Source organism: Acinonyx jubatus, chromosome E4 (genome assembly GCF_027475565.1).
Source record: "Acinonyx jubatus isolate Ajub_Pintada_27869175 chromosome E4, VMU_Ajub_asm_v1.0, whole genome shotgun sequence".
NCBI classification, from domain to species: Eukaryota; Metazoa; Chordata; class Mammalia; order Carnivora; family Felidae; genus Acinonyx; species Acinonyx jubatus.
Window position 1 is genome coordinate 48,426,200 of NC_069395.1, and position 17,498 is coordinate 48,443,697.

General features: G+C 39.6%; 1 protein-coding gene across 14 annotated transcripts in view; it reads right to left on the reverse strand.

Annotated features, from left to right (window-relative positions):
- RASAL2 (RAS protein activator like 2) overlaps positions 1–17,498 on the reverse strand; it is a 353,917-nt gene that overhangs the window by 52,496 nt on the left and 283,923 nt on the right. For all 14 annotated transcript variants that reach the window (XM_027074299.2, XM_053209013.1, XM_053209015.1 and 11 more), the window contains one exon: positions 11,043–11,152. In XM_027074299.2, coding sequence (XP_026930100.1) covers positions 11,043–11,152 — 110 coding nt within the window. The remainder of the gene's footprint in view (positions 1–11,042; positions 11,153–17,498) is intronic.

A 17,498-nucleotide genomic window follows, 5' to 3' on the forward strand; every position in this document is an offset into this window, starting at 1 on the left:
GGTGGGTACCTGGGGTAGGTGCCTAGTTTAGGATGATATATGGGAAGAACAAGGCAAAGAAGTCCAAAGGCGTAGGATTCATGATTTGGGTGCTGTTGGCATGAGTATGAATTAGAACATGTTCTGAGTTATGACAAAGGACAGGGTGTAGGGACAGGAAATGGTATTTGGGATAGAGAGGGCGGCAAGATCAGAAGCACAGAAATACTTAACAGTATGGCAAGTAAATGACAGACGTTTCACTGGAGTGGCAGGAGACAATGCTGAGAGCCAGGTATGGACAGGGCCATGTTGCACTTTGAATAAAAGTATCATATACATGTGATGAGATATCAGAATTGAGGTTTCAATTGAGACACAGACATAAAGCAGATCTGTACGCTGAAGTCAAATACCAGACAAACTGTAGGACTTTACAAAGGAAATGTTTTGGAACCAGTTCTATGACCTTGATCCTCTCAGAACAAGACTATAAAAAGGGGTCAGAGTAAGGAGAAGGGAAAGGATTTTGCAAGAGAGAATTTTTGGAGAAAGCTGTGAGGCTCATCGCCCTGCCTCCCACAAGGGTAGTCGACACATACAGGGTGGCGTTTGATTCCATCTGGGACATCTAGATGATGAGAAATGACTAGCCGTTGGTGGCAGAACCCAAGAGGGCTGATGCTTTTGGATTAGCCTGCACTCCTAGAGGTCTGTCAGGGCAAAGGATGTATGGATGTTTCCTGCGGACCAGAGGACTGGAAGGGTGAAGAGACCAGAAGGACAAGAATTCCCTCCTCAAAGTTCTGAAAGGAGTTTTAGGCAACACCTAAGATAGACAAGTACCTGCTAACCTCCAGGAAACCATAGGCAAGGGCGACTCAAAGACAAGACACCTGTGAAGAATTCCCCCAAGTACCCCATGACGGAGTGGTCAGCTTTGAACACTGGCCAGGCTCAGACAGCATTATGGAAGGTTAAGATAGTACTAGAACTTTCTTAGCCCCCTTTGCCTTCCTGTCTCCTCTTGCCCAGAGCCTGGAGGGCACCTAAAACCATAGTAAATAAGCTGGAAGAGAAGAGCAGATGAGGAGAGAAGTAAGTAATTTATAATATTTCCTTCTCCAAAGGAAGGCAGACTCCCTGTAACCGGCTTGGCTGGGAGAAGTATGAAGTTCTGATTAGTATCTGGGACTGAACACAAGTTCTGAGTCAAGACCTTCTATTTAAAGCAACCAAAGATTAAATAAATGGATTAGCAACCTAAATATAAAAGCTAAAAATCATTAACACTTCTAGAAGGAAACGTAGGTGAAAATCTCTTGGGACGTAAACAACCCCGTAAACATTGCTGCTGGGAGTGTAAAATGGTTACAGACACCCTGGAAAATAGTTTGGCAGTTTCGCATATACTTAAACATGTGCTTACCATCCCACCCAGCAATTGCAGTCTTGTGCATTTACACCAGTGAAAACTTATGCATACGTGGCTTTTCTTCATGCGTACCTAAATGTTCTTCAGTGGGTGACTGCGCCCATGAACTCTGGTACATCCATACGATGGAATACTACTCAGCAATAACAAGGAACAAACTACTGCTGGATGCAACAACTTGGATGGACTTCAAGGGCATTCTATGCACTAAAAAAAGGCAATCTTAATTGGTTATATGCTATATGGTTCCATTTATATAACATTCTTGAAATAGCAAAACTATAGAGCTGGAAAACAAATTAGTGGTTGCTAGAGGGCAGGGATGGGTGTGGGGAGGCGGGTATGACTGTAAAAAGGTACCAGAGGGAGTTCTTTTCTGGTAATGAAACAATTCTGTATCTTGATTGTGGTGGTGATTACACAAATCTATACGTAGGATTAAATTGCAAAGAATTGTAAACACACACAAATGAGTGCGTATAAAAATTGGTGAAAACTAAATGAAGTCTGTAGTCCACTTAATAGTATTGTACCAAGATCAACGATCTGGTTTTGATATTATGGTACAGTTATAAGATATTGCTATTGGGGAAAGCTGGGGGAAGGGTTTGTAAAACTCCATATACGATTTTTACAATTTCTGGTGAGTATATAAATTCAAAGTAAAAAGTTAAAAAAAAATGGTTCTAAAAAGGAGAGACTCAAGAAGCTCAGCATGTCGTTCCACAGTCCCCCCTACAAATGAACACCACACTCAGCTTTTAGCTGTCTCCTGAAAATGAACAAGCAGTCTGCTTTAAAACCTCGCTTTGTCAGTGAGCCTCAGAATTGAGGACATTACTGCGAAAGTTTTCATTTGAGGGATGTTTAGAGGGGTTAGGAAAATTCTTCTCCATGTGTGTATCTTTACCTCAAGACTGGCCAATGTAAGCAGCTCTTTCAGAGCGAGGCTGGCAGCCCGGTGGGCAGTCAGCGCCCTGCAATGCCTGACAAGGCAGCATGACCACTGTTCTTCAGCATTTCCCACTTTTTTAAACTTTCTAAAATGCATGTGAAAGGTATAAATATCAGTCTTCTCCTGTCCCAACACCCTCCCACATGACATGGCTTTAATTTGAAAATGTTGCCAATATTGATTCTAGGAAATCACTTTACTGGCTTTTATCTGATTAGATGGCTTTGGAACTATGATGACTTTGTGACATCCTATTGATTTTGCCGCTAAAATGGTCCTCCCGTCGTGTCTTTGCCTCTTCGTTCCCAGTGTCACTATCCTCCTTACAGCCTCCATTACTTCTTACAATAGCTTTTTGCTCACTGGTTTCCCAAACTTAGTCTCTGCAAACCAAGTCATTTGAAATTCCATTCCTGGATTAATCTATACATAGCACAATTAGGTCACTTCCTTGCTCAAAAATGTTTAAAGGCTCCCCAGTGCTTATACAATAAAATCCAAACCCCTCAGTATGACATTCAAGGACTTCCCTGTATATGGAATGTTACGTTGAGAATAATTTCCACTCAGAATTTTGAAGACCTTTCTCCACTGACTTCTGGTTTTCAACATTTCTATTGAGAAATACAATGCAATCCACCCACTCCTCCTCTTCATGTAACCTATTTTTTCTTTCCAGAAGCTTTTAAGATTTTTTAAGTCTTGGTGATCTGATATTTCTTGATGATGTGAATTGATGCGTGTGTGTGTGTGCGCGTGTGTGTGTGTGTTGGGGGGGGTCTCTTACCTTTTTTTATTCACTGTGCTGCAAATTTGGTGGTCTTTGTAACCTGCACATTAATGCTTGTGCAAAAACATTTTTTTTAAATGTGTTTGAGAGTGATGGAGACAGTGTGAGCAGGGGAGGGGCATGGAGAGAGGGAGAGAGAGACAGAATCCCAGGCGGGCTCCATGCTGCTGCCTCAGGGCCAGACACTGGGCTCAAACCCACAAAACTGGGAGATCACGACCTGAACTGAAACCCAGAGCAGGACACTCAACCGACTGAGCCACCCAGGTACCCCACCTGGACATTTATGTTTTCTGGTTCTGAGAAATTTTCTTGTGTTGTTTCTTTAGCAATTTCCTCCCCCCAAAATTTTCTATGTTCTCTTTTATAGCATCTTCTGGGTTGATTTTCTCAATTTCTGTCCCACTTTCTGGGAGAGTGACTTGACTTGAGATTCTATATTTTTAATTTCCAAGCTCTCTTTCTTGTTCCTTTGATGTTCCTTTTCTTATAACATCTTGTTAATGTTTCATAGATGTACACTCTCATCTTTTGAAAACATTATGCTTTAAAGGTGTTTTTGGCTCTGTGCAGAACAGGCTCTGTTCTGTTTCTTCTGGGTTATTTTTTTTCCTCCCTCCTATTTGTTTGTTTTGCTCTCTTTCATGTTGGAGACTTTCCTCCAATATCTGGAGATTCTCGGTGATCTGTTTATATTTAATAGCAAAGCACTGAACAGCATAATGGCAGCTTTGCACACTGGGATGGAGCTGATAGACTAATGAGGTTCACCGTAGAGTATTTCCTGGTCAGCTGCTATTTTTTCTTTTTTCGATAATTTATTGAGATATGATTCACATACCATAAAATCTATCATTTAACGTATATAGTTTTCAGTATATTCAGATTTATGCAATTATCACCATAATCTACACTTAAAACACTTTCATCACTCCAAAAAGAAGCCTCACGTCCATCAGTGGTCATTTCTCATTCATCCCTTCCCCCACCTTATATCCCCAGCCTCTGGCAACCACCAATCTACTGTCTCCATAGATTTGCTTATTCTGGGCATTTCATAAATGGAATCCTACAATACATGGTCTTTTGTGATGGTCTTTTTTACTCAGCATAAGGTTTTCAAGATTTATCCATGTTGTAGCATGTACCAGTACGTCATTCCTTTTTATGATTGAATAGTCCATTTGGCCCTTGAACAACCCAGGTTTGAATTATGCAGGTTCACTTATAAGTGGATTTTTTTTTCAGTAAATACAGTAAATACATTTATAGTACAGGACTGTAAATATACTGTCTCTTCCTTAGGATTTTAACATTTTCTTTTTTCTAGTTTACTTCATTGTAAGAATAGAGTATATGATATATGCAACATACAAAATACGTTAATTGACTGTTTATGTTATCAATAAGGAATCTGACCAACAGCAGGCTATTAGCAGTTAAGTTTTGGGGGAGTCAAAAATTATATATGGATTTTCAACTGTGCAAGGCTGGGGGGAGGTGGTCAGCACACCTAACTCCTGTGTTGAGTTCAAGGGTAAACGGTAATGCATTGTATGGATACATCATGTTTTGTATATTCATTCATCAGTTGATGGACATTTGGGTCATTACCACTTTATGGCTATTATAAATAATGTTGCCATGAACACTCCATGTACAAGTTTTTGTGGTGACATATGTTTTCATTTTTCCTGGATATACTTTATGAGTGGAATTATCAGAGAGGATTGTAATAGGGGAACACAAATGTTGTTATCTGCAGGCTTTTTTTTTTTTTTTTTTTTTTTTTACCTGGATTGGTTCAGTTTCTCACATTTGCTATGTGATAAATGTAAGCCTGACTGTTGGCCTTCTAGAGCTGGGTGAGAGCTGAATCATTCCAGACTTCTGGAGGCGGGTGAGTAAATCAGTCTCCTTCTTTTGTTGGAGACGGTTTTCCTGATGTCTATTTCTCCCTCCTTCCTGAATAATAGACTCTTGCATTTTTGGGGACAACGATGTATCAGGTATAACATTTCTCAGCCTCTCTTGCAGAAAGAGATGGCAATGAGACACAAACAGAAGTCACTGGATGGGATTTCAGGAAAACTGCTTTAAAGGGTATTAACTTAGCTGGAAGACAGGTGCCCTTTTATGCCTAAAACATGGATGCTATGGCTGAAGCTTCAGTAGCTACAATGTACCCATAAAGAGAGCCTTGGAGACCCTGGGGATGGCAGAGGAAAAAGCTCACGAACAGCCCTGGTCCCTTAGCCCTGGATGGCCCACCTTCAGATTCTTTTAGGTGAGGAAGAAGTAATTTCACCCATTTAAGCCATTACTATTTTGAGTATCTGTTAACTACGAGCTGATCTGAATCCTAAGTGATACAATTTTAGGATTTCATTCTGTTGGCAACTACACGTGGTCTTCCCCGAATTTTAAGTCACCTGTCACTGTTTTCTCCTTGTCCCATCAAAGATGGAGTTCCTGTTTCTGTTTCTTATAGTGAATAATTTTTAAGACAAAAAAGCCAGCAGCTTTTTACCTACCAACTTCAAAACTGGAATTTTACCTGTCCAATCTTATTTCCTTCCTTTCCAATTTACACACCATCAGCTATTCAATATTTCTCTTCAAGCTCCATAATTTCCTACTGTCTGCTTTTGCTCATTATTTCCCTTCTGAGAAAAGCTCTCTCCCTGTGTCTAAGTTCAAATGATACGTGTTCCACTCATAGGCCACTGCCCTGTAAAGTCGTTCCTGAATATCCAGCAGAAGTAGTCTCACCTCACCTGTACCATTTCCTCCTGGATATTTACTTCTTTTATTGGACTTTCCTGAGGTTGGGGGCCATGTCTTTAAAAAATTTTTTTTCAACGTTTATTTATTTTTGGGACAGAGAGAGACAGAGCATGAATGGGGGAGGGGCAGAGAGAGAGGGAGACACAGAATCGGAAACAGGCTCCAGGCTCTGAGCCATCAGCCCAGAGCCCGACGCGGGGCTCGAACTCACGGACCGCGAGATCGTGACCTGGCTGAAGTCGGACGCTTAACCGACTCGCCACCCAGGCGTCCCGCCATGTCTTTAGATCTCTACATTCCTTTGTAGCACACAGCTTTCTAATGTGTACCTAAAGGTCACATATCATGGATGTTACTATATACCAAGAGATTTGGTTTTTAGGGGCACCTGGATGGCTCAGTTGGCTAAGCGTCTGATTTTGGCTCAGGTCATGATCTCCTGGTTCCAGAGTTCAAGCCCTGTGTTAGACTTCTATGCTGACAGCTTAGAGCCTGGAGCCTGCTTCAGATTCTCTGTCTCCCTCTCTCTCTGCCCCTCCCCACTTGTGTTTTCTTTCTCTCTTTCTCTCTCTCTCCCCCGAGAATAAACATTAAAAAAAAGAAGAAATTTAGTTTTTAGAAATATTGTCAAAGCTTCACTTTTTATACCTGTGCCCCACAACTTCACAAAGGAAATTCTTAGTTTAAGGATTATTAGAAATTGATCCAAAAAGCAACACTGATACCAAATTCGACCACAGCCTTACAGCAGTGTTTGTAACCAGTAGATCATTGGCGAGATGAGCCTGGGGCCATGAGGATCTTTTAGATCAATCAAGTCTGCATGTTAAAATACTCTATGGTATTTTACACAGAAAAGCTTACTTGTCATATGTAGGAAAACTCATTTAAAACGGTGTCTCTGCCATCTTAAAGTAGTAACTTAGACCTCATGAGAATAATTTTATCTTCTTAAAATGCTATGAGTACAGATAAGTTTTATGGTAATCAAAAACCTTGAAGAATTCCACATATCTTGATCACTACTACATTATTCTCTGATACCTGTAGATAGAATCTCTCTTCCTTTTGAAAGGGGGGTGGAGAGATAAAGTGATTTGCACAGCATCGTAATGAGAAATGTAATGAGAAACAGATCCCTGGCTTTTTCAGTGTTCTGGTCAAATTTGGCCAGGTAAGCCACAAAGAAAAAGATGGGCATGTCAGACCAAATGAAGATCTAAAACTTCTATATAATTTAGGGACATGATTTTTAAAAGATAAGAAACAGACCAGAGGAAAAATTTTAGCAACATGTGTAATAGTGGCTTATGATCCCTAGCCAAAAAAAAAAAAAAAAAAAGGACAAAATAGTGCAGTAGAAAAATGAGCAAAGCAATAAGTAAACAAGTCATAGAATAAGTGAAAAGATATTCATTCAACTTATTAGACATTAGGCAGACACAAAACAAAAAACTACATCCCCCTTCACTCACTTTTTTTTGAGAAGCAGTATAGCATAAAGTTTAAGACTGTGGACTCTAGAGACAGACTTCTTGGATTCAAAACATAGTTCTGCCATTTTCTAACCTTGTGTAATTTCGTAATTTCTGTGCCTCAGTTTTCTCATCTTCAAAATGAGGTCATTACAGTAACTACCTCATGGGATGGCTGTGATGATCAAATGAGTTAGCTTATATAAAATGCTTAGAACAGGGTCTTAGCACATTGTAAATACGATGTAGGTGTTTATGATTACTATTTATTCCATCATATAGACTCAATGTACAATGCTGTTTAAAAGATAAAAGTAATCCTAATCTGTTGGTGGAAATAATTGCTATAGCTTTTTTGAAGGACAATTTGATTACGTGCATCTACTCTACCTGGTAGTTCTACTTCAGAAATCTGACTTAATCACATAAGGATAAAAAACGTATATGTTCAAAGATGTCCATTACATCTCTATTTTGTGCCCCACGGAGGGAAACAGTTAAAATATCCACACAGAAGTGAAATATATGTTACAAAAAACTGGCATACGAAGAAGATGGCTGTTAAAATAATGTAGATTTACACGTACTGACATAAAAGTTGTCCAAAATATACTGAAAAGTTAGTCACAAAAAAATGTGTAATATGATCCCATCGCATATGAAAATAAGTAAAACGTATGTATTTTTAAAAAATTTTTTAAAGTTTATTTGAGAGAGAGAGAGAGAGAGAGAGAGAGAGCAAGCACACATGAGTGGGAGTGGGGCAGAGTGAGAGAGGAGGAGAGAGAAAATCCCCAGCGGACTCTGCACTGTCAGCCCCACATGGGGCCGGAACCCATGAACCGCGAGACCATGACCTGAGCCGAAATCAGGAGCTGAATGCCCAACTGACTGAGCTACCCAGGTGCTCCATGTGTATGGATTTTTAAAGTGGTTTGAAAATATACAAACTGTTAATGAGGTTATTTATAGGGGGCGCTGGGGAAGGTGAAGGGCGACTTCAGCTTTTGATCTGTATTTATGTACTAACACTTTTTAAAACAAAGACATGTATTTTACTGTACAATTTAAAAACTGAAAAAAAGGGCTGGTTACTAGGTTTGCCTAGAGTTTCTATGGATTTGATATAAGAACAGAAACGCTCTGCTACTGAGATTTAGACACTATATACCATTTTGGATGAAATGGCCGGACTTTGGCAATTGATGAACACAACCCAAGAAAACCAGGGTCTTTGAAAGAATCTTTGGTCACACCTATAAGGGCACCAATTCAAAGAACTCATAGAAGAAGTGAAAAGATAATATCTGGTACCTCAGTTGTATTTACCTGCATCTCCAGATGATCTGAAGACAAAAGAGCCTGTTTTTGTTTTTTTCTTAAACTGTAATACATCCAAACTCTAGTGAGTATATCACTGTGTGGGAAAAATAAAGTTTTTGAAAAACTTCTGTTTGGGAAACTTTTATAATTCAAGCGGATTTGAAAAATACAAATATTTGAGATTAATGAGCACCTTTTTATTATGCTGTATTTGAGACACAAAGATACTACCACTGACTGAAGCAGGACAGCGAGGCAGGCCCACATGATGGATTTAGGTCACTGGAAAGGCTGAAGTACACTAGCTGTATAACAGCAGGATCAGAGACTTGAGGAGAATACAATCTCTTAGTAACTCAACCCAAGCATTCTTTTAGGTTACCTAAAGCAAAATGGAATGGGAGGGCACACTGTGAAATTAAAGTGAAATTTAGTGCAAGTTTGCAAAATAAAGTGCGCCTATAAAAAAATCTCTCATCTCCCATGTATATGCATAATGCTGCAGAGTTTAAGGCAGTGGCTACTGGATGGGGGGTATTTTAGAGGCCGCACGACATCGCTGTTCTTAAAAGCCAATATTCTGAAAAAAAAAAAGTCACTCCATTTTCTTGAGACTTATTTAGAAAACGTTTTTAATTCTTAGAATGATGGAAGTTGTAAAATAATAGGAAGAAAAAAATAGGAAAGGCAAAAATCAGCTTTTTTTTGGTTACCTTAAAACAAAGAGGTGTGAAGGAGATGATTAACAATGCAATTACACAGTAAACTGGACAGAGTTGCAAATTTCACAGAGTAACTCTAAAGGGGTTCGGGGACAAGAAGAGCTGATATAGCAGTAGTCTGTCATCAAGTCAGGATGGGGGACAACTTACTTCATCTATAAAAAAGAAGAGTAATTTTCTGCCTGGTAAATCTATAATCTGCCATTACAGAGACTGTAATCTTTATTTGTAATGTGGGTAACTGAAAATAATGGACTTAGTGAAAGGAAAAAAAACCCAGTATACATTAAGAGTATCAAATACAAAAGGCAGACATACTCCACTCCTTACTAGCTGTGCGACCTTGGGCAAGTTTCTCAATCTCTTTTGCCTTAGTTCCTCATCTGTAAAATGAGGATAATAAAAGTATCTAAGGTTATATTACATGAGAAACTACATTAAAAATGCTTGGCACATAGTAGGCATTCGATAAATGTTAGTGATGGTGGTGATGTGTCAGGATACAGCAAGCACCATTTCCTAAATATTGAACAATGTGTCCTGGTGCAGATTCAATGATTTTATTCATTTATTTACTTATTTTTAATTTTTTTTTTAACGTTTATTTATTTTTGAGACAGAGAGAGACAGAGCATGAACAGGGGAGGGGCAGAGAGAGAGGGAGACACAGAATCTGAAACGGGCTCCAGGCTCCGAGCTGTCAGCACAGAGCCCGACGCGGGGCTCGAACTCACGGACCGTGAGATCATGACCCGAGCCGAAGTCGGACGCTTAACCAACCGAGCCACCCAGGCGCCCCTCACATTCAATCATTTTAGAAGGTTGTTGTCCCTAGTGAGCTACGCATTTGAGGGTTACTCAAGCTGACAGTCCTAAGAATCAAAATATTCCTTTTCATTCAGGTCTTCTAGGTGTGACTGCAAACCAAGACAACTGGTTCCATATGCTGTACACAAAGAACAATGCAGCAGGGAACAGCACGGACTTGAGCCAAATTGCTCAAGTTCAAATACCATTTTTGCTTTTTACTGAGCTCTATGACCTTGGGCAAGATTACTTAATCTCTCTGTGCCTCAGATTCTTCATCTACAAAGTGGTGATAAGAATATCTTACAGGGTTACTATAAAGATTGAACAAGATAATGCATATAAAGTGTCTGGTTCAGTGCTCAGAACGTGTTTGCTACTGTCACCATCATCATCCCTATCATCCGTCATTTTACAAAAGAAAGATACATCTCCAACCACTAGAGTTTGATTCTACAGAAACAGCATTTCAATTCGCTCTTAATTTCCAATATTATAAGATTCTTAAACTGGCTGGGCATTTGAGTCAACACTTTGTAAATTGCCTCAATATGAGCAAGACAAAAAACAAAGAAACAAAAAACAACAAACAAAAAAACCCCGCAGACAAAATGAGTCAATTGTAGTATTAGATCTTTCCAATTGTCATTGATGTAAAGTTAGAGAAGGCCAAAAATGCCTTATCAAAACCCACTGTAGAACTGCTTTTTCCGTTTAAAAACAAAAAAACCGCTCTGCTTTTCCTGCTTCAAGCAAGTTAACTTCCTACCTGTCATCTGTGTTACGAAGGGATGGAAGCCGAAAGCTCGTGTTTCTGTCAAGCTTTGATTGGCTTTTGGTCCTCTTGATGGAGCCTTTCAGGCGCTTGCTGAAGAACCCCTAGAACGAAAAGGCAGAAGGTGATGGGAGAGAAAACCATAATAGTGCCTTGCTGTCTTCTTACTGCTTTGTACCGCTTTTGAAAAGAATGTTATAATGGAGACCAAAAAAATTTAATGCCCTATAAAATGCCCATTTTATAATGGAGACCAAAAAATAATCCAGCTTTTAATTTTTTAATTTATAAATAATAGTTGCTTGAAACTACCTGGTAATGGGACAATTTTTTTTTTCTTCTAGGATAATTGGGATAATTAAACTTTTTGATAACACTTAACTTCTTGTCTCTTGGTTTCTATACCAGCTATGGTAGAGAAACATCTAATTTTGATAACAGATTTTTAAAAACAAAACAAGGTAACAGAAAAATATACATACTCCTTTCTATGAGGCAATTCAATAGAAAAGGCATCTGGTAATTAATTTCCTGAACTAAATTAGGAGAAAACAGGAAAAGAGAATAGCATATGCAAGAGCCCTGAGGTGAGAAGGTACTTAGGACATTAAAGAATTTTAAAGAATATGCTGATACTGAGAAGAGAAGAAGCTTTATACTAAGAGCTGCCAAAAAACGTCCAAAACCAAAAATAAAACACGCAAACCAAAAAAAAAAAAAAAAAAAAAAAAAGTTACGTAATTAGTACAAGGTAATACGTTGGTGGTCTCAAAAGTTGTTAAAATTTGGTCTATGTCACCTTGAATATGTTACTTGTAAACTTAAGTTTCAAATGTAGGTAAACTATCTTAAAATGAAATGTGAAATATTTCATAAATGAAATGTCATTTATGAAACCGTTGAAACATCTAGACTTCAGGAGAACAAAGCATTTTATAGTTTTTGACCGCTGCCTCCCGCCTGCCACTTTCACCAAACTATCTAGAGCTCCTTGAATATTTTCCTAGTCTTAGCACCTACTAAACAATCAGCAGCCAATAAAAGTGTGTTGAATAATAGAACAAATGCACGCATGAATGATGATAGCCACTACTTTCAAGTAATAATTCTATTGTTGGCAGATGAAAGGACATCTTATGTCTTGAGAAAAAGTTGTAATTCAAAGAAAAGTATGTTAATGCTGGGAAAATGACTCTAATCACCTTGAGATGAATACTGTCCTGTAGGGGTTATGTACAGTAAGCATTTCCATCAGGAAGAAAAGGAAATACGGGGTCAAGATCAGCACGCCAAATCTTTTATACTCTTTTAGTTATCACCAAAGCCTACTGTTTTGGCTGAAGACTGTATTAATCAAGATACTCGGGATTACGTTTATCTAATACACTCACAATCTAAGTAGTATGAGACGTGTAACATGCCTATCTATGAGCAGGTCAACTAACAGATGGGGGCTTGGCTCTGTGCTGCCCTCACTCAGGGACTTAGGCTAAGGCAGGCTCCTTCTCTGTGCATCTATACCTGCTTCAGGAGGATAAAGGAAATGTGACAAATTGTGTACTAGTTCTTAAAGCTTCATGTCACTTCTGGTCTCATTTCATCGGACAAAAAAGTCACACGACCGTGCCTAATTTTTGTGGGGAAAGGATCTATAATTGTATCACGTATCCAGAAAGAAAACTGGAAATATTTGGTGAACAGTAATGTGGACTACCACAGCGGTTACCCATGCCAAGTATTTTGCAAACACACAGGCATTGCTCCTTCCATTAGAGAAAAATGGAAACAAACTTATTTGAATCAGAAGTAAAACCATTTAGCTGCCTGAAAAAAACACTTAGGCGTTATTTCTTGTTATTCTTGTAGCCCAGAGAATAAGGGTAAAAATTCCCTAGGCAGTTTTTTATTATAGGAGCATAGAGGTTGACTGGAAGAAAGAAAACAAGAAAACAAAAAAAATTTTTAAGTACTATATATATTTTTTTAAGATTTTATTTTTAAGTGCATGCTGTACTGAGTCGGCTGGGGCCCCCGGAAGCACTGTATTTCTTAGGGACGGTCATTTGTCTGGTCTTCTGCACAATCTTAGCGTTGTAGTTAGGGAAAGTCACTGTCATTTGTTCTCCAAGGCAAAGGCTTTATTTACTACTTACCATGATTTAATCAAGATGATTAATTTGCTCAGAAATGTGGTCTGCAAAAAGGACCTAGAGTTTACAGGATTCTATTAGGATTGTGTATGGTTGATTCAAAAGCCACTGGCCTAAGTGGAGATTTGGCTCAAGGACCTGCCCAAATGCCATATGTAAATATATTTCTAACAAAAATACAGTTAGGCAGTTAAGTGAGAATATATACTGGCAGATGTTTGCTCACATGGTACTTTATCTCTTTGTGGCACTTACTATACAATACTTCTTGTTTTAATCCATTTATTTAGTAAATAGTTGTTTTATGTCTATTTGTCATAAAGTACCATACCAAGTATTGTAAGGGAATCAAAGCCAAAATAAACACAAACTCTGTCCCCAAAGAGCTTATAGTTTAATATGGGATTTGGAAACTATATATATATAAATATATATGACACAATTAGGGAGGTAAGTGTTCTCAATGTCTGGCATATTTAATCAACAAAATAAAAATTAACTATCATATTTCTTTGAATCTAGGACACCAATGATTGTTAAGTCACACTATTATTTTATGTACACTAAGAAAAAAGCTGCCAATTAAACTATAACATGATGCCTAATCTCTTAGAACTTTTATTTTGTATCAAGAAAGTTTTTCAAAGACTTACTTAGGCAGGTTTTTATCATATAGTGCATAGTGTACACATAAAAAGAATAAATGCAAAATAAACTAGCTTCTTCATTCTTCTGAACTACTTTTTGACTTAGAGTAGTTGTTCATGTTTTTCCACAGAATATTATCATGTGGTCTTTCAAGAATGTTGATGACAAACAGAGTGTCTTAGAAGAATAACTTACAGAGATGTTAAAATGTGAGAAAATACACATCTTAGAATTGATAATATGGTATTATGTTAGAGAGGTACATAGGAAACAATTTCAGGATTTCAGAGAAAGAAGAGGTTGTATCACCCAGAGAAATAAGGAGGAGTTATATAGAAAAGTGCAATATGCTAGGTCCTGATGAGTAGACAGGATCTGGGTCTGGGGGTTGCTGAGGAGCAAGGCAGCACCACAGGAGAAAGGGCTACAGAAAAATGGAGCCATGTAAAGAACTGGCAAAGAACAAAACGGGTGCCCCTTAGGTAGACTCAGTCTGGCCAGTATATGATTAGGAGTAGCGAGAAATAAGGTTGGAAAGGTGGATTGTCCACCTATTAATGCATAATTGTCGCTCCCATTGGCCCTTAAACTTTCGAGGAAAGGGGTAATGCTATACCTATCTTAACATCTGCCACAGTGTCTAAACTGTAGTAAGCACTCAATATATATGTGAAATTATGGTTGTTCTCGGAATACAGGTAAGGGAAATTTTAAGACAGCCCAGAGTGGTCAGTAATATTTCATTCTGTTTTTATCTCCTTGATATAACTGAAACATGGTTTTCACTGAAAATATTGTTTAGCTGAGGCTATAAAGGTTGGTCTGGTGTCAGTCTATTCAGCCATGTGGTCTCCCACATGTTCAGGGAGATCACATAGTGAGTTGAATGGATGCCACTAAAAACTTGCCATCTCTACACTAGTCCCAGCTTCTACTATGCCTCTGTCTTGGACCAACTACGCAGTGAGCCAGCCTTCCAATGACACTACCCCTCCTAGGAAACCTCAGAGTGTATGGCATGCACACTTGCCCACTGCCCCTTCTGAGCGATTCCTTAAGCACAGATCACTATCCTTTGCACCAAGCGGTTCTTCGGCCTGACTATAGCTAACCGGACCAAGGATGGACACCTGACCTAAAGGTACCAAGAGGGGGCCGGGTAAGAGTTTTGCCTTATGGTATCCCCTGGTAGCTACTAAATACCCTAGGCTGATTCCTGGTCGTTCCCTGCTTCGTACTTTACCCTCCAGCAACCCTAGAAGCCTGTAAGTCTCTACACTCACCATGCATCTCTGCTACGGCTCATATCCCTCCCTCTTCCCTGGCTAAGTCATCCTTTCAGACTCAGCTAAGGCAGGAGATCTTCCAGCGTGTCTTTTGTGACATGTACCACCTGGCTCTAGATGGGGTGGCCATTCTCTGTGCTTCAGAGGAATCCAATTACAACATACAGCTAGCCTTACATTTAGCACATGGCAGGTCCACTTATGTGTCAACAGCCCTCCCTCTAAACGCTGAACTCCTCAGGGCGGGGACTACACAATCTTTGCCTTCCCAGGGCAGGTCCGATACCAGGCATTTGGTAGGGGTTCAATAAATATCAACAGAACTGAAATAAAATGGGCAGTGAAATGAGTAAGAGCCACTGTGGAGTTTTCGATACAAGTGCCACTGCAGAAAGAGTGGGCAACTCTGAATCAAAGTGTGGCTTCAAACTCTAGCTCCAATTTCTCCTATTGAGTGACTTTGAGTAAGTTGCAACTTCCAAGCTTCAGATTTCTTACCTGTCAAACAAGGAATAAAAAAACCCTCTTCCTAGGGCCATTCCAGAGAATAAGATAACTGAATGGAAAAGCACTTTTAAAATAATGGAAAATGGGTACCTATAAGTATTAACTTCATCTGAGTCTAGGGAGAGAGACTACTGGGTAGGCGAGGTGGAATCATGGCTTTTCCTCTCAGAAACTACCACATCAAAGGAAGGGAAGGAAACTAGAAAGAAGTTCCACAAATGGCAGGGATTTGGGCCGTTTTGTTCAGTGGCAGATGCCAGTACCTACAGGGATACCTGGTACATCCTAAGTGCTCAATTAACATTCGTTGACCGAACGAACTTACTGAAGGCTTCCTGGATATGAAGCACTGCTAAGTGCTTTCCAGTAGTTCCAATACTGTTTAGTCGGCGCAATGACTCCGCAAAATAGGTATTCAGCAGCTTGCTTTAGGTAACACAGTTTATAGATGAGGAGTCAGGATTTAAACCCAGTATTCTGCTAACATGCAAAAAGTTTCATTCATTCACATACTTACTGAGCACCGTTTATTGGCCACATGCTTGAGGCACCTGAGCTCGATCAGTGAACAAAACAAACAAAAATCTTTGCCTTCATTAAGCTTCATACATTAGTGGAAGGAGACAGACAATAAAAAAAGGACACAAGAAATTAGTAAAAGACAAGGGCTACAGAAAAATAGAGCCATGTAAAGAGCTGGGAATATAAAGTGGTCATGATAGGCCTTATGGAGAAAGATTACACTGATTAAAGATTTGACGGGGGAGAGCCTCAGATCTCAGAAGGGAAAAGCATTCCAGGCAACAGGAATGGGATGGGCAAAGGCTTTAAGGCAGAAGAACTCCCGGTATGAGGAGAGCCAAGAAGTCAGTGCGGCTGGAGAGGAGGAAGTGGAATGGGAAGGGTTGTGGGAAATGAGGAAACAGAGGGAGCAGTGCTGGTCCCAGTCGTGAGGTGGGTGGGCAGATCCTGCAGGCCACTGTAAGGACCTAACTTTTTTTTTTTTTTTCACTGTTTATTTATTTTTGAGAGAGAAATGAGCGTGAGCCGGGGAGGTGCAGAGAGAGAGGGAGACAGAGAGGATCCAAGGCGCGCTCTGTTCTGACAGCAGACAGCCTGGTGCGGGGCTCAAACTCACAAACCGCAGGCTCATGACCTGAGCTGCAGTCAGATGCTCAACCGACTGAGCCACCCAGCACCCCAGCCCCAGCACCCCGGAACCTTACCTTTTACTCTGATTTCTAAGGAAAGCAACAATGAGAGACGAGACCCATCAAAGCAGTCGCAAATAAGCAACCATTTGTTTTTCTGAGAGGACTAACTTTACCCATGAAAACAAAAATGCGTACTGATTTAACATGGTTTTGAGCAAGAATGTGTGCCATGTGAACAGTTCATTTTCTTCACCAACAGCAGATCACCTACCCAGAGCTGGTATACACAGAAGGTGTCTGACTTCTCCCAGGTCAAACAGCTGCCAGGAGGCAGAGTACAACCTCAAGCCCAGGCAGCCTGAGCCCGGAACCCTGGCTTTTTAACCTCTATGCTACCCTGACTCTCCACATTCTTATTCCTCTTCAAGATACTCCGGGCACTAGGATATAATGTATTTATAATGCACATTCTCCGTGGGTGCTATATTTAATTTCTACACATATCTTATTACAGAATCATATACCACAAAAAGGAAGAAATGCACTATGACAATTCAAAAATATGAGGGGAAAAAAGAAAACAAAACTCGCACCAATGTGACATCTGACTTAGAAAAATTTGCCCCTAGGGCTCCTATCTATATAATTAAAGTGACATGAAATGGAAACCCTATTGAAATTACTTTTAAATATAACTGACTCTAT